The sequence below is a fragment of the Malaclemys terrapin genome, chromosome 14, assembly GCF_027887155.1.
Source record: "Malaclemys terrapin pileata isolate rMalTer1 chromosome 14, rMalTer1.hap1, whole genome shotgun sequence".
Taxonomy (NCBI): domain Eukaryota; kingdom Metazoa; phylum Chordata; order Testudines; family Emydidae; genus Malaclemys; species Malaclemys terrapin.
This window is the reverse complement of record NC_071518.1, coordinates 25908945-25926485: the sequence shown is the minus strand read 5'-3', so window position 1 is coordinate 25926485 and position 17541 is coordinate 25908945. Positions and strand designations below refer to the sequence as shown.

Sequence of the window (17541 nt, the reverse complement as noted above, 5' to 3'; positions counted from 1 at the left end):
CTGGTGCACATTGGCGTTTACACCCGCATCTGATGCACCTTGTAGACAAGCACTGGTCATTCAGTCACTTTTCAGAATAGAACCTCACTTCACATAAATGGTGAGAATCTCTTGTTTAAACTGAGCTCCACACCAGCAGCGCCCTGTGCTGGAGCAGGGGTGGGGCCTATGCTGTCATTAGATATTTATGGTTTCTAGTTTCAAAGCAACCTGTAAAGTGGTGTAAGCCCCACATTCATCTGTCTTCAAACGTGTGCTGTTGGAAAACATTCTCCAGTTTAAAAAACATTCACCACTGAAAAGGCAACAGAAAATAGCATCTGTTTTTGTGGGGATCAATATTATTTGAATTACCATAGTGCTGAGGAGCCCCAGTCGTGGACCATCTCCGATCCATGCAGATACACTGCCCAGAGCTGTGCTTATTCCTCCTGACAACTGTCATGAGTCTAGTCCAAACCAAAAGAAATTGGCTAATTGAAGAAGTGTTTTTTTTATTGTGTTTCTAACAGAACAGAGACTAGGCTCATTTTTCAAATACAAAGGATGTATTTGTTACAGATCAAAAGTCTATTTTTAGAAGTGCCAAATGTGTTTGTCACCAGATTCCTTGGCTTACCACAGTTTGACAGCATTTGTCATTGTTAAGGGCTTGATCCTGCAAACATTTATGCATATAAGGAACTATTGGGTAGCCCCTTTTACTTAGCTATACTCACATGAGTAAAGCTATGAACATGCTTAACTGTCTGCAGGATCAGGGTTGGTATGTCCAATGTATTTCATGGTGGCTATTAAAATGGCTTAAAAATAGCAACTAAATATTATCCGACTTTGAATAATTTGTAGTGTGAAATAAAAGATCTTTTTATTTGATGTTTCTCATAATTTCACACAAGTAACTTCAATTAAAGGATTTTGTGTCATGATTTCACCTTCTTCTTTGTAATAGTGCCTGAAGGTCCCATCCAACATCAGGGCCTCATCATACTAGGTAGCCTCAGTGTGTGTGTCCATATATATGGTATAGAACCCCAATCCTGAAAACATGCACATGATTAACTTTACACATATGTAATCCCATTAAAGTCCCTTTGCAGTTTGTTGTTAAGGCATTGGACTGAGATTTAGGTGATCTGGGTTAAAATCCCAGCTCTGCCATAAACTTCCTGTGCAACCAGGGGCAAGCCATACCTAATTAGAAAAGACAGACAAGGGTAGGAAAAATAAAATACTATCCCAGTTTACAGAGACAAAGAACAATTAAGTGACTTACCCAAGGTCATACCGGAAGTCTGTGACAGAGCTGGGAATTCAGATCTCCTGAGTCCCAGTCCAGTGCCTTAACCAAAAGACCATCCTTCCTCACTACTCCACCTCCTCCCATTACCCATTCTTTAAAAACTAGAATGTTACTTTGGTATTTTTTTTTTTGCCATAACAAAGCCATGAGTTTCCTAATTCTTTCCATTATAAACTGCCATAAATTCACTCCCTCATCCCCCACCATCGGTGGTGATTAGAGTATAAAGAGCTGAGGGAAAACAATGTCTGTCTCAAATAAATAAATAAATGGGACACTGTCCCTCTCTAATGATTCCCTGGCTGAATTCTGGTTGAATGTAATGAAAATAGAATTGGTAATTAAGACAATTGTGAGAACCAACCAACCTTTGTACTGTCTATATTTCAGTCATTGCATCCCCTCTGGGTGATCAGAGATGGAGATATAAGACTTGGTTTTCCACTTAGATTTTTCCATCCAAGCTCTTTTTTGATCCATTCCTCTTTTTTCCCTTCAATTTTTTTTTAAATGTCATAATCAAGGCTCTGACTCACCAAAGCCCTTTAGTAGGTACATAAGTGCTTTGCTGAATCAGGGCCAAAGAAAGCAAATATACATCACAACCATCAGGGATTCACTGAACACTCCCACAAGGATATTAGAATAGGAATGTGGAATCATTTGGGACTTGCTTCTTCAGCTCTTTAGACAAGTGCATAGACCCATTAAGGTTAATTGAGTAAAGTCTGCAGGTTGGGCTCCTGCTGAGCTGTATGATAATCAAATACTATATTGTGTATTAGACATCTTTAATGAGTCTCTATTTAGAAGTCTGTGCCATGGTTCATGGATAGCTATTTCAATTGTATTTGAATTACTTCCAGAGACTGCTTTCTCTTACCTAGGTTTTTACTTATTTTCTGACCCATTCTAAAAAGAAAACAACCTCAGTGTATAGATTTCAGTGTGATCTGAGCGTGTTGGCTTGAGCATGGACACTTTATATTGACACCCCCACCCCACCCCCGGCAGACAGGCAGTCTTCCTCAATGAAATCTTAGGCTTACTCAACAGATAAACCAGCTGGGGAGGGTTCAGCAGCTAAAGCAAATGCCCTTCCCCAAACCATATGCTCTCTCTCCTCTTGACCATATGCCCTCTGTGACAGTTCTGGATTAACCCAGTGTGTGTGAACCCATGTCCAGCAGATGGACCATAGGAACAACTAATGGAACCTCTGGTATTTAAAAAATATATATATATACAGACTCTGCCAGCCAGCAATAGGACGAGTTAGCTGAGAGTTTTTCCATATCTTTTTTCAATATTGTCACAGCGCTTTGATTTCTTTGCCAGAAGCAGTAGAAATCTATAGACATCTGGCCTAGGCTTAGAAGATTTGTTTTATATGATTTTTACAATAACATAAAAACCCAGGTAAGGACACATCCCAGATATAATTGATGAGGTAAATGGAACAAATTGCCTGACCGTCATATATTAATCTTGCAAAATCTGGCATAAGAGACGTGGCACCTCCAAACTTCACAGGGTGTTACACTAGTTCGCAGATTGGCTCTCGTTAGTTTTTTGTCCATAAATAATTTCATTTAATGAATTATAAGAACTGATGTGTTCCATATTCTGATTGCAAGTTTGTCAGTCACAGCAACTTAATTAATTGACTCAATAACTTTAAAGAGGCTAGTATTTCTGCATGATCATTTTATATATGACTCTCCACAGGACAAGGAAGATTTAACAAAACACTTGTGTAAGTTGGGAGTAATGCCACCATATTGTAAATTTTTGTTCAAGAAGGCTGAGCTAATAACTGCAGAGGCAGCTGCTCAGAATTCTCTGTGGTTAAACAGACCAGTCATCTCTTCATCACTATTTAAATACAGAGGAATTCCTAAGGAGACAAACACTTGTAAGAGGCTTACCTCACAACTGTCAGTGCACACAGATTAATTGCATGGCAGTTATACCAAAAATGTTGTGATCGTTATTTCGCTTTTATGTAAGGCGTTCATTGCCTGCTGTATATGTTTTCTTAAAACCACAAATAGATTCTTTTTTGAAAAATAGCTTGTGTACAAAAATTTTAAGTAAACAGTTATAGGGCAACATTCATAACAGGAGTTTTGGTGGAGGATAAACTAAGGCCTGGGAACAACTGTGAAAGCAAAAACCATGAAATGTTTTGAAAGTATGCCAGGAGCATTTTTGGGCCATTAGGCATTGATTTCATACCAACATACAATCAAACCTTCACATGTTATGGGGCAAATCAGCTAGGCTGCAGCAGGCAGGCATCCAGAACGTCCATTTGGTGTATCATGCACATAGCCATTGTGCTGCAGGGGAATGTCAGTCCTTTCAGAATGATTTTTAATAATTTATAGCAAAACAGTTATGCCTTTTGCCAAGTTACTACAACAGATACTACTTTATCAACACATGAACATTCATGCGATCACTACTTTATTATAGTAGTTATTGGCAAGATAAGAACCTATTATATTCCCAAGTATAATTAATACCTTAGACATGCAGGCAAGATCAGTGATTACCAGCATGGGAATTACACAGACATAAATTTACCTGTTTCAATGTTTCATTGCTTTCAGTTTTACTAAAAGCAGGGTTTTCTGCAATGTCCTCAGTCACCATTCTCCTTGCTCCATAAGCAGAGTGTTGTGGAATAGTTTGTAGTCACCTTCTGTCCCAGAGGTACCTGAAGTTCAGTGGTGGTGAAAGGATACAGAATAATTTTTTTAAAACTAGTGACTTAGGAGCCTGAGTCCCATTTTCAAAGGGGGTTTAGGCACTTAGGCCCAGATCATTGAAGGTATTTAGGCTCCTAACATCTGTTGGTTTCAATGGGAGTTAGGTGCCTAAATACATTTGAGAAGCTGGGCCCTAGGAGCCTCATTGCTAGTCAGTGGTCGTTAGACGCCTACAGATGCAGACAGATGTCTACGGGATATTCAGAAGTGCCTAGATGCCTACCACCTACTGAAGTCCTTTTTGTTCTAAAATCAGTTTTATTCTGGAATAGTGTCCTCACCTGGGGAGTTATACCAGCAGAGTTTTCATGGAACAATTATAAAAATAGTTATGTCAATTTCTCCATGTAGACAAGTCTTTAGTTGTAACTATCTTGCTGCTCTGTATAAAATATCAAGGTATAAAATTTTAGTAATATTTTATTGAAGATGCAAGATAGATATGTATGTCATATTTGTAATGCTGGAGAGGATTTTGGTGCTTATAAATGAGGAGTAATTTCTCTTTTTTTCAGAATCTGAGTTCAAAGTTTTGGCTTTTCAATGTAGCTTTTTATTGAGGTCTTGTCAATACATCAGAATCAGATACAAAATATACTGTGAGTAAACATTCTTAGAATAATCACACCTGTACATTGACTTGAGACTTCAACCTTTCTTCCTTTGAGCTCACCTGCTCTGGAACTATTAGACAGAGCTAAAAAGAAAAAGAAAACTATTAAATAACAAACAGCAAAAACTCAAAGGAAAAACAACATTAAATATATTACAAGCATCACATTGTTCCCTGTACTCATATCTCATCCCCAAACCTTTGTTTTATTGTCTGTTTAAACTGTAAGCTCTTCTGGGAATGAACTGTCTTTCACTGTGCTTGTACAGCACCTAGCACAATGGAGTACCAGTCTTGGTTGAGTCTTCTAGGTGTTGCTGTAATACAAATATATAATATTGATAAATATTCTATGATCTATCTTAAGTCTAATACTCACTATGGGCTAGACTGTGCCTTTTAAGGCACAACCCTGAGCTGGAGGTGGTGTGGGATATCATTCCAGGAAGATCACCAAGACCCTTCAGTCTATGATAGGCAGAAAGCCCCCCAGAGCTCTCTAGTGCATGGGGGAGCATGGACACTTCTACCACATGTAGAAGTGCAGCATAGTTACCTCCTCACAACTCTGTAGGCACAGGCAGTGGTGGTCTACTCCTGGTGGGGCACAACTTAGATGCAGTTCTGTCCTCCCCCAAGTGCAGGGGCTGCAAATCTTGTTGATGCTTCAAGGGCTGAGGAAGGTTTCTTGCTCTCTCCCTTTCTTTCCCCCTACACCTGCATAACAACAGCTCATGATCTATCTAGCTCTATAAACATTTGAAAGCCAATATCTGCATACCATAATAGTTGTACACCATACTCCACTGACACAGGGCACCTGGAAAATCTCTGATACTTCACAAAGGCTGAGTTGGGTCTGTCCAATTTCAGTTTAAATTGACCTTTTGTCTCTGTCTCCTGTGCTGCAACACCTAAGAATGCTCTGCCATGTCACTTAAGAAAGGAGATCATGCAGCTTTACATTTCTTCAGTTTGTTTTGAAACAAATACATGTGGTGCTCCATTTCCACCTGTTGCCACTTGCCACCCACTCTTAACCACTTTCTATAAGAAGGCGGAAGTGCTAACCTCCATGTCCTGACAGTAGTGTGTTTCTCCGTGAAAAACTTTGTACATCTTTCTGTGTTCTGGCATCTGTTATTTCTGGATTATATTTTCCTCATTATTTCCAGCAGGGAGATCTCAATACCTTTCATTTTTGGTGACAGGTACTGTTTCTGGCAATATGTCTATATATTTTGGGACAGTACCATATAATTTGGTCCAAGCTCCCTTCTCCACTGCAGTTTCTCCAACAATGTAATTTCCGTAGCCTATTATCTGGAAGCAGAGGAACAGAATCTATGTATGGGTGATATGGTGTTCCCATCAAATTATAGGCAGTAGCATGGTATCCCGTATATATTATCTGATTACATTCTTCTTATATTTAGAAGTCAACTGCTTCTCCCCATTCTTTAAAGCTTATTTTGTTCACTTTGTTCTACCTATTATTCCTTTTCATGGAGAATCCTGGAATAAAACTGTCTTCAATTCAGTTATGTCTTGAGTTATTTGTATGTTGTTTTTTTTCTGTTGAAACACTACACAGCTGGAAACAATTACAAAAGGAAATTACAAAAATCCCTTCTATTCCTGATGTTCCTCAGTGGAATAAACTCTGAAATAAAGTAGTATATAATATTTTCTGATAAGCTACTTTCTCAATTATTAGGCTTTCCAGTAGTTGAGGTAACTATTATTAACTTGATTATTTTTCCAAGTTTCTTTTTTAATCAGGTCCAGTTCTCTATTGTTGTCATAATTAAAGATGCTTCTTACAGCATTTTTCTTCTGTATAGTAAAGATTCAAAGCTGCATTAAGTCAATGTTCAATTGTAAAGTTTTGAAAGAACAACCATAACGTTTTATTCAGAGTTATGAACATTTCAGAGTTACAAAAAAACTCTATTCCTGAGGTGTTGGTAACTCTGAGGTTCTACTGTAGCTGAACTGCTCAGTAATAGTGACAAAAATGTAATTTAATTAAACATCCTTGTAAGGGGGGAAATATCAAAGAAACCCACCAGAGTACCATTTAACTTCAAAAAGGGGAATTACACAAAAATGAGGAAGCTAGTTAAATGGAAATGAAAGGAACAGTACAAAGGTGAAATGCCTGTAAACTGCAGTCAAACTATTTAAAATCACCATAACAGAGGCTCAAACTAAATGTATACCCCAAATAATAATAATAATTAATAACAAAAATAATAAATCATTAAAAAAACAGGATCAAAAAATGCCACCATGACTAAACAGCAGAGCAAAAGAGGCAGTAAAGGCATCCTTTAAAAATTGGAAGTCCAATGCCAGTGAGGAAAGTAGAAAGGAGCATAAACTCTGGCAAGTCAAGTGAAAATGTATAATAAGGCAGGTCAAGAAACAATGTGAAAAGGAACTACCTAAAGACACAAAAACTAACAGCAAAATTATTTTGAAAAACACCAGAGGCAGGAAGCCTGCCAAACAGTCAGTGGGGCCACTGTACAATCCAGGTGCTAAAGGAGCATTCAGGGAAGACAGAGCCTTTGCAGAGAAGCTAAATGAATTCTTTGAATCTGCCTTCACTGCAGAGGATGTGGGAGAGATCCTCTCACCTGAGCCATTCTTTTTAGGTGACAAATCTGATAGTTCCTTGTCTGTTTATATTTCCAGATATAGGTACATCTCTACTCTTTTTGTCAGATAAAGATGGCATAATTTAGAATGAAGAGTTTTCTATTTTCTCTTTGCTTTTTCCTTTGATAGGATGCAAAATATATTCTTCAGTCCAAATTTTATTTTAATGTAGCTGATTCATCACCTGTGAGATGAGTCTTTTGTATGCCTGCAGTATCAGGAGGTAGCTTCTTAAGATAATTAAGCATCTTCTTTTTTTTTTAGCAGATTATTATGGCCATTAACATTCCAGGAGACTATTTTATAAGTACTGTTGGTCCCCTTTATGTAGGAGAGTAGATAAAATAGAATTTGACACACACACATACACACAGTACTTACCTAAGGTATGTGCTATGAAAGAGAAATAATCTTCCTCATGTGCTGCATTTGACTTAGATTTGGCATTTTTAGAATTGCCAAAGCACGTAAATCAGAGATCTCTCTCTCTCTCTCTCTCTCTCTCTTTCTGCGTGTGTCTCTGTGTGTGTGTCTCTCTGTGTGTAAACCCTTCAGCATTCCAGCCCTTCAACAGCAGTAAATCCTGCCAATGAAAACTAGCTAGATACCTAAGTAGAACAAATCAACAGGAAATCTCATGAAAAAATTTCCACCAAAAAGCTACAGATTCCCCTACCTTCCCCACCATACACACTTTGTGAGTATAAATTTCCCGTATTATATGCTTGGGTAGTCAACAAGGTGAATCTGAGAAAGATAAGATTTTAAAGGGAAAACAATTAGCAAATTGTATGGAATTGATATTTCACATATGAAGTTCTGCTTTCAGTTTGTACTGTTTTGGGACATTCTTTACTGGCCTGGTATGCTGCATTTGTTAATTAGCTCCATCTGCTGAAAGACTGGTCTGGCACTTTAATACTATGAAGAGTTCCTTTATTTAAGAGTCATGCTATATGGTAAGCTTAGAGATTCTACTTGCCTTGCAAGAGCTACTGTAGAGTAGTAACAAAAGTAACAGGGTCAATATGAATTTGTATTACAAATGTATTACATATTACAAATGTCTAATTTTTGCTGCTGTTGAGGCACTGTAGAATATCCTGGCCTAAGAATGTGATCTTGTCATAAGTTTTGCATAGTATAGTCCACCATGCATATTCCCATACAAGATAGGACATTTAAGTGGGTTATCTTAATCAATAACTCCAGTTGTAATTCTATGGGACAGGTTAGCTGGATGATTATGGTAAATCAATTACAGTACTGGGAAGTGAATATTATAAAGAAGATGACATCTACAGTGTGCTGAAATGAACTGGAAGAGTAAATGGACCTTGTGAGTTGCAAGTGATTAAAATAAGCTGCGCATACCCTTAGTTTGGCACCATTTCGGGGAATTCTGTTTAAATGTGAAACAAATATAAATCCAGGAAAATGTTATTGTATTTATTATTTATGCATTTTAGAGCCTTATATTGCACCACTGAAGTCAATGGGAGATTTGCCATTGACTTCAAAGATCAAACACTTAAAGAACAAAGGAAAGAAAGGGCTGTAATTTCCATGCAAAGTGATCACATTGGTATTGGATACTTATCTGGTCAGTTGGTTTTGTGTTTGTGTAGCACTAACAGCATGCCAGGCACTCATTCTAGAACAGAAACCATGCTATTCCACATTAGTTTGATCATTCTCATTGTGTACTAAAGTTAGCAATTCTGTATAGCTTTGTAATTTACTTCTTTATTATATGTCATGCATGGGAATTGAGTAGCATCCCTTTAAATAATTTGTGAGCACTTGAGTGGCCATCCCTGTCTTCTAGGCTTGAGAAGGCACCAGACCTGTGCCAAAGTAGCAGTGTGTATACGTAGCTAGGCCATGCATGCTGTAAATAGTAAACATGGATATTTTAATCCCGTTCTGCCGGTGTGGTTCCTTCCTATTATGCATGTTGTGTAAAGAGCAAGACACATCATCCTTATGCCTTTAATAAAAGCTTGAAGTTTTGGAAAGTTGGTTTGGACTGGAGTGATGAAGGAAATTCAGCCTTAGTGGAAGCAGGTGCAGCTGCAACTTCATTCATCTCAGTGGAGATATCAGCTTATAATGGGGCTGAATTTGTCCATGTTTCATTGTGCCCATTAGTAGCCTGGCTTATCCATGATATAGACTACAGCTAACAAGTTTACTTATGTATAGTATCTACTGACAGTACTTTTAATGTTCTTCTTATTAAGTGCGTACCACTTGCTATCGAAAAACATTTGACCAGTTTCCTAAACAGTATGGCTCAAAATCATTCTTGACATAACTTATTGACTGCAGTGAAATTACACCAATGATAAATTTGGACCCACTTTGATTTAGCAAATGCCTCTTTAAAGACAAACCACGGGTCACACCATAAACTGCAATCGCTAATCACGAATGAGAAAAGGAGTCCAAAAACAACTACTCTGGGAGTGTTAGGGCATTCATGAGAAAGGGCTGACCCAGCTTAGTCACTAAACCCAGGAGGGGGTTCATGCCTGAGAATCTCAGATGGAGGGAAGCATCTCCCACTACCTCCAGTCCAGAGTTAAGCACCCCACTTCTTCTCACTCATATTCTGTAGTGGCTAGCATAGGTGGCTCCCTGCTCAGTGTGCTGGTTTCTGTGAATCCCTAACTATCCTCATGCATTGTACAGGGAACCTGGGCACCCAACTCAGGGTTGTGAATTCCACTAGGTGATAGGGTGCCTAAATGTTCACCTTGTGAATCTATCTCTAAGTGCCTTTCTGCATCTGTAGGTGCCTAAGTACCTTTACAAAATCTGTCCCCTAGTAAGGTTGTTACATTATCACATTTTACCTGCTTTATTGAAAGTGTCTTGCCATATGCAAATTTGTCTTGACAAAAGTTTAAAAGATTGCACAATTTGTCTAGGTTACTGCCTGAAGTTTCAAAGGAAACTTAACTAACAGTCTGCGTTGCTTGGCATTGATTCAAATGTAGTAACAAATGAAAAGCAGTCTGAGAGCTGGAGATTTAGAGCTCTAGGTAGAAAGACCTTTCACAGAGGTCTGTTTAATCAACCATCTATTATTTAACTTCAATTTTTTAAATAATTTTTAGGGAACTGTAAAGATACATGGCCAAAATGCTCTTTTGATCATCTGGGGAATGCCAACATCCAAAGCAAAACATCAGGCCAGAACTGAGTGTGAAGCAGTCCACTACCTTTTTCAAAGGAGACTAGAGGAGCCTGACCTCTGTGCTCAAGGAGATAAGTAAAATCCTAAGTCAGGGTCAGGGCCAGCTCCAGGCACCAGCATTCCAAGCAGGTGCTTGGGGCGGCAATCTGCAAGGGGCAGCAGTCCGTGTGTTTTTGCCCCCCCAAGCAGCGCGCGGAATTGCCGCCCTGGACGGTGGGGGCAGTCCGTGTGCCGTTAGGGTGGCACGCGCATTTCCGCGGCAGCTGCAATTTGGCGGCAGTTTCTATGTTCAGCTGCCCGCGGCGGCAATTCGGCGGCTTCTGTCTTCCAGCTGAAGACAGAAGCTACCATGGAATTGCCACCGCCGCAGAAACGCGCGTGCCGCCCTAACGGCACACGGACTGCCCTTGCCGTCCGCGGTGGCAATTCCGCGCACTGCTTGGGGCAGCAAAAACATTAGAGCCGGCCCTGGTCAGGGTCCAGAGAGATGGTATAACTTCATTTGCAAAACTTCATCTCTAGCACAGACATTGTGGCGGGGAAGCTGCAAAGAATCTGAAAGTATCTAGGCTGGACCTGTGACCACAGTTGAGAAGGTAGTTGAAAACCTCATTCCAGCTAACCCAGTTTCTACAATGAGGCCAAACTATGTAGAACCACATTTAAGAGTCCTATTATAGGCTAGGTAGGGATGGTGTAAAGACATACACTGTCTCTGCTGGTTTGACCCCATGTATGTCTGTTAGCCAGATATACTCAGAAAACGCTTTAGCTGGAACCATGTGTAATCTAGACTCATAGAATCATAGGGTTAGAACAAGGGACCACAAGGGACAGCTAGCCTAACCCTCTGCCAAGATGCAAGATTTGTTGTGTCTAAACCATCCAAGACAGATGGCTATCCAGTATAAACACAGTTTCCGAACTTGGGTAAAGCACCAACGTTGACGTAGGGGCTTACAAAGGAGATGATCACTTATAATGTGGCATCAAATAATTGTGTCTAGCCCATTGTGTGGATAACTGTGTGAAATAATGCTGGGATTGACTGTGTCTCTTGTTGTCTTTGTATTTGTTTTTTGTTATTTGTTAATACTAATAAAATGTAGGATCTGTTAAGGCATGTCCAGGATAATTTCATATCTCTCAGAGGTAGCTAGGATATATGGACTAGTCACTCGTCGTTTGGCTGTGTAGGAAGGGCTGATGTTTGTGCGGGCATGGTAAACTTTCTTGATTTTAATGTTATAATCATACAATCTTAAAAATCAGAAATGCAAAAAGCCTTCTTCTAGTACACCCCTTCCCAGTGCATACAATTTTAATTACTGAGCTCTGGATTCAGTACAGCTTCTAATTGCATTCTAGACTCATTTAATCCTCCCTGCCTTGGAGGGCAATCAGCAATACAAATATTGGGCTAGGTTGTTTTATGGGTATATTAGTATGTCTTGTTATATTGCACAATACTAACAGGTTTTTTTAAGCCAATTGTGATATATATTGGTGTAGAAGTCGTGAATACATTTATCTTGTATGACTGTATACATGGCTGCTTCTACAGTATCAGGTATTACTTGTGCCTCATTTTACACAGCTAAAATGAAATCGGAGTGATTAAAACTATTAGATATCAGTGCTTCTCAAAGAACCCAATTCAGTGGTTTTCCAGCTTTTATTCTGCTGACAACTTTGCAGGAGAAATATTGGCCCACCTCCTGTCCCTATCCCTCACTTTGTGGCTCTCAAAACATTGTATTCTGTAGACCACCAGAAAAGACTCCACAGGCCCTGGTTAGAGAACTGTTGCTGCAAAGGAAGAGAGATCTAACTAAATTAGCCTGCAGTTACATCAAAGAATTCCCTCATTAATTAATCAATAAATGTCATGTTTAAACAGATGAAACACTAACAACAAGCATTCTGCTTTTAAATTGGGTGTAATGAATGTTATATAGAGTGTACCCTTCAAACACCTTAACACCAGTCTGTAACATTCTGAAAATGCTTCATTTTTTGAGGCCAAAATTTCCCATGCTTAGGTCCAAAGGTCGAGTGAAGTTTATTCACCCTGATTATGTGAGAGTGGAGGGGGAAGGTGGGAAATACAGTTTCTTCTTTTATTTTTTTGCTAACTAATAACTGAGAAATAACTAAACAAAAAACATTTCAAACTTAGAATGTGGCTAGTCCTCCATGAGGAACAATCTTTTAGCTAGAGATCCAATCCTACAAATGCTTACTACCATGCATAGTGCTAACTGCTATTAGTAGTCCCATTGACATCATAGCCAATGTTAGTTCAGCTGGAAAATTTCAAGCAACAGATATTTATTTTAAAATTTAAAGTCAGTGGGTCTAACCTGATTGGTGCTTCTATGTCTGTTTTAACTTAGGGTATGTCTACACTACGGGATTAATCCGAATTTATATAATTCGGATTTGAAAAACAGGTTGTATAAAGTCGAAATGTATGCGGCCACACTAAGCACATTAATTCGGTGGTGTGCGTCCATGTTCCGGGGCTAGCGTCGATTTCTGCACCGTTGCACTGTGGGTAGCTATCCCATAGTTCCCGCAGTCTCCCGCGCCCATTGGGATTGTGGGTTAAGGTCCCAGTGCCTGATGGGACAAAAAACATCGTCGCAGGTGGTTCTGGGTACAGCCTCACCTCCTCCCTCCCTCCTCCCTCCCTGCATGAAAGCAACGGACGGCAGACAACCATTTTCGCGCCTTTTTTCCTGGGTGGGTGAACACTGCAGACTCCATACCACGGCAAGCATGGAGCCCGCTCAGCTCAAGACAGCAGTCATGAACATTGTAAACACCTCGCGCGTTCTCGTGGAGTTTATGCTCAGCCAGGACCAGAAAAACGAGGCGAGGAGGCAGCGGCGGCGGCAGCGCAGCGACAAACATGATGAGGACATGGACACGGACACGGATACAGAATTCTGTGAAACCACGGGCCCCGGTGCTTTGGAGATCATGTTGTTAATGGGGCAGATTCTATCCATGGAACGCCGATTCTGGGCAAGGGAAACAAGCACAGACTGGTGGGACCGCATAGTGTTGCAGGTGTGGGACGATTCCCAGTGGCTGCGGAACTTTCGCATGCGTAAGGGCACTTTCATGGAACTTTGTGACTTGCTGTCCCCTGCCCTGAAACGCCAGAATACCAAGATGAGAGCAGCCCTCACAGTTGAGAAGCGCGTGGCGATAGCCCTGTGGAAGCTTGCAACGCCAGACAGCTACCGGTCAGTCGGGAATCAATTTGGAGTGGGCAAATCTACGGTGGGGGCTGCTGTGATGCAAGTAGCCAAAGCAATCACTCAGGTGCTGCTATGAAAGTTAGTGACTCTGGGAAATGTGCAGGCTATAGTGGATGGTTTTGCTGCAATGGGATTCCCTAACTGTGGTGGGGCGATAGATGGAACCCATATCCCTATCTTGGCACCGGAGCACCAAGCCACCGAGTACATAAACCGCAAGGGGTACTTTTCAATGGTGCTGCAAGCACTTGTGGATCACAAGGGACGTTTCACTAACATCAACGCGGGCTGGGCGGGAAGGGTTCATGACGCTCGCGTCTTCAGGAACACTACTCTGTTTAAAGGGCTGCAGCAAGGGACTTACTTTCCAGACCAGAAAATAACCATTGGGGATGTTGAAATGCCAATAGTTATTCTTGGGGACCCCGCCTACCCCTTAATGCCATGGCTCATGAAGCCGTACACAGGCAGCCTGGACAGGAGTCAGGAGCTGTTTAACTACAGGCTAAGCAAGTGCAGAATGGTGGTAGAATGTGCATTTGGCCGTTTAAAAGGTCGCTGGTGATCATTATTGACTCGCTCTGACCTCAGCCAAAGAAATCTCCCCATTGTTATTTCTGCTTGCTGTGTGCTCCACAATCTCTGTGAAAGTAAGGGGGAGACCTTTATGGCGGGGTGGGAGGCTGAGGCAAATCGCCTGGCTGCTGATTACGCGCAGCCAGACACCAGGGCAATTAGAAGAGCACACCAGGAAGCGCTGTGCATCAGAGAAGCTTTAAAAAACAGTTTCATGACTGGCCAGGCTACAGTGTGAAATATCTGTTTGTTTCTCCTTCATGAAAACCTGCCCCCTTTATTGACTCATTTTCTGTAAGGAACCCACCCTCCCCCTCCCCCAGCTTTCTTTCAAACCAAATAAAGTCACTATCATTTAAAAATCATTTATTCTTTATTAATAGATTAGAAAAAGAGGGAGGGAACCCGGGTGGTATTTGGGAGGAGGATTGCTGGGAAGGAAAAAGCCACAAAGAAAAGGTTAAAAAAATGACAGCCTTTTGCTTGGGCTGTCTACTGGGGTGGAATGGGAAGGTGTACGGAGCCTCCCCCCCCGTGTTCTTACACGTCTGGGTGAGGAGGATACGGAACATGGGGAGGGGGGAGGGTGGAACAGGGGCTGAAGCGGCAGTCTGTTTTCCAGCAGCCGTTCCTGAAGCTCCACCAGACGCCGGAGCATGTCTGTTTGCTCACGCAGCAGCCCCAGCGTTGCATCCTTGCTCCTCTGGTCTTCCTGCCGCCACCTCTCATCTCGAGCGTCCCTCCTGTCCTCACGTTGGTCCCTCCTGTCCTCACGTTGGTCCCTCCTGTCCTCACGTTCACTGGCTTCTTTCCTATACTTTGAAACTGTTTCCTTCCACTCATTCAGATGAGCTCTGTCACTGCGGCTAGATTCCATAATTTCAGAAAACATCTCGTCTCGCGTTCTCTTCTTACGACGCCTTATCTGTGATAACCTTCGGGATGGAGGAGGGAGGCTTGAGGAATTTGCAGCTGCTGTAGGGAGGGGAAACAAGAGAGAATTGTTTAAAAAGCTACATTTTGCAGAACAATGCTTATACTCTTTCACGGTGACCAACACTATTCACATTACATAGCACATGTGATTTCTGTGCAAGGTCGCATTTTGCCTCTTAATGCTGAGTGCCTGTGGCTTTGCTGCTAGAGATCACAGGTCTGGGCAACAGAATTCGGCTTGCATGCGGCCATGGTAAGCCATTGTTTTACAGCTTCTGCACCCTCCTTTCCCACATACCAAGCATAGCCTGTAGAGTGCTGCGGTTTTTCTGTTAACATTCAGCAGCAGCAGCAGAAAACAAACTAACCACCCCCCCTCTCGCCATGAATTCTCTGGGATGATCGCTGTACCCCTCCCCCCCACCGCGTGGCTGGTAACAGGGAAGATCCCTGCTAGCCAAACACGAAAAACTCAGGGCCAATTTCCCATCTGCGCTTGGCTAACTGCAGGGAAGGATTTATTTTCCGCCACAGGCAAACAGCCCAGTAGGAACGGCCACCTCTGTCCCCTTAATTAAGTTCCCGTATTTCAACCAGGTTACCAGGAGTGATATCACTCTCCTGAGGATTACACAACAAGATAAAGAACGGATGTTGCTTGAATGCCAGCAAACACCGGGACCATACGCTGCCAGGCTTTGTCAGGCAATGATACCAGATTACTTGCTGCAAGCATGGCGTGGTCAAGTGTCCTACCATGGAGGAGGGAATAAGGATGCTCTGCCCAGAAACCTTCTGGCAAGGCTTTCGGAGTACCTCCAGGAGAGCTTCATGGAGATGTCCCTGGAGGATTTCCGCTCCATCCCCAGACACGTTAACAGACTTTTCCAGTAGCTGAACTGACCGCGAATGCATCCCAAGTCCTCAGGGCAAAGTAATCATTAAAAACCGTTTGCTTTTAAAACAAGTTTTATATTTTAAAAGGTAAACTCACCTGAGGTCCCTTCCATGGGGTCAGAGTCTTGGGTACTGGCTTGGGAGGCTTGGGAGGGTACTTCAGTCAGGGTGAGAAAAAGATCCTGGCTGTTGGGGAGAACGGAGTGCTGTGTGCTCTCTGCAAGCTCATCCTCATCCTCCTCCTCCTCCTCTCCCCCATCGGCAGAATCCTCAGGCGTCGCTGATGAGACTATCCCCGACCCAGAATCCACGATCACAGGTGGGGTAGTGGTGGCAGCCCCCCCTAGAATTGCATGCAGCTCGGCGTAGAAGCGGCATGTCTGCGGCTCTGACCCGGAGCAACCGTTTGCCTCCTTTGTTTTTTGATACGCTTGTCTGAGCTCCTTGACTTTCACGTGGCACTGCTCAGAGTCCCTATTGTGGCCTCTCTCCATCATGCCCTTGGAGATTTTTTCAAAAGTTTTTGCATTTCGTCTTTTAGAACGAAGTTCTGCAAGCACTGAATCCTCTCCCCATACAACGATCAGATCCAGTACCTCCCTCACGGTCCATGCTGGTGCTCTTTTTCGATTATCAGCCTGCATGGTTACCTGTGCTGATGAGCTATCTATGGTTACCTGTGCTCTCCACGCTGGGCAAACAGGAAATGAAATTCAAATGTTCGCGGGGCTTTTCCTGTCTACCTGGCCAGTGCATCCGAGTTTAGATTGCTATCCAGAGCGGTCACAATGATGCACTGTGGGATAGCTCCCAGAGGCCAATACCATCGAATTGCGGCCACACTATCCCTAATTCGAAATGTTAAAATCGATTTTGGCGCTACTCCGCTCGTCGGGGTGGAGTACAGAAATCGATTTAAAGGGCCCTTTACATCGAAATAAATAGCGTCGTTGTGAGGACGGTTACAGGGTAAATTCGAATTAAAGCTGATAAATCCGAATTAAAGTCGTAGTGTAGACCAGGCCTTAGTTTAAAAACGCATGAGATTACTCATAGTAGTAAGCACTAAAACCACTCAGTAAGCGTCTGGGAGAAGATCTCTTCTGAACCTGCTCAGTATACTAAAGATTTTAACAGGACCAAATGAGGTCATTCCCACACTGACATGCAGGTGGCAGAGAGGACTGTACATTCTCCCTGCTGCCACTCTCAAGTCACTGGGACAATGTATATTAGGGAGAATGAATCGTCTGAGTAAACATGGCAGGATGTGACCTGCTGTGTTTAGCATTTAAAAGGTAACAGTA

General features: G+C 41.9%; 1 protein-coding gene and 1 long non-coding RNA gene across 3 annotated transcripts; both read right to left on the bottom strand.

Moving 5' to 3' along the window:
* Positions 1–3897: 3897 nt before the first annotated feature.
* LOC128848608 (uncharacterized) lies at positions 3898–7852 on the bottom strand. Of its 2 annotated transcripts, none has more exons than XR_008447079.1 (3): positions 7736–7852; positions 4706–4774; positions 3898–4025 (listed from the first exon to the last, which is right to left on the bottom strand). It is a non-coding gene; the product is annotated as an uncharacterized LOC128848608 (long non-coding RNA). The 2 variants fall into 2 exon arrangements; XR_008447078.1 differs by lacking the exon at positions 7736–7852 and adding an exon at positions 5247–5317.
* A 6944-nt stretch (positions 7853–14796) lies between these two features.
* On the bottom strand, positions 14797–16604 carry LOC128848943 (eukaryotic translation initiation factor 3 subunit A-like). The gene is made up of 2 exons (XM_054049249.1): positions 16332–16604; positions 14797–15376 (listed from the first exon to the last, which is right to left on the bottom strand). The coding sequence occupies exons 1-2, from the start codon at positions 16345–16347 to the stop codon at positions 14862–14864; spliced, it is 531 nt and encodes a 176-aa protein (XP_053905224.1). The 5' UTR covers positions 16348–16604; the 3' UTR covers positions 14797–14861.
* Between the last annotated feature and the right edge of the window lie 937 nt (positions 16605–17541).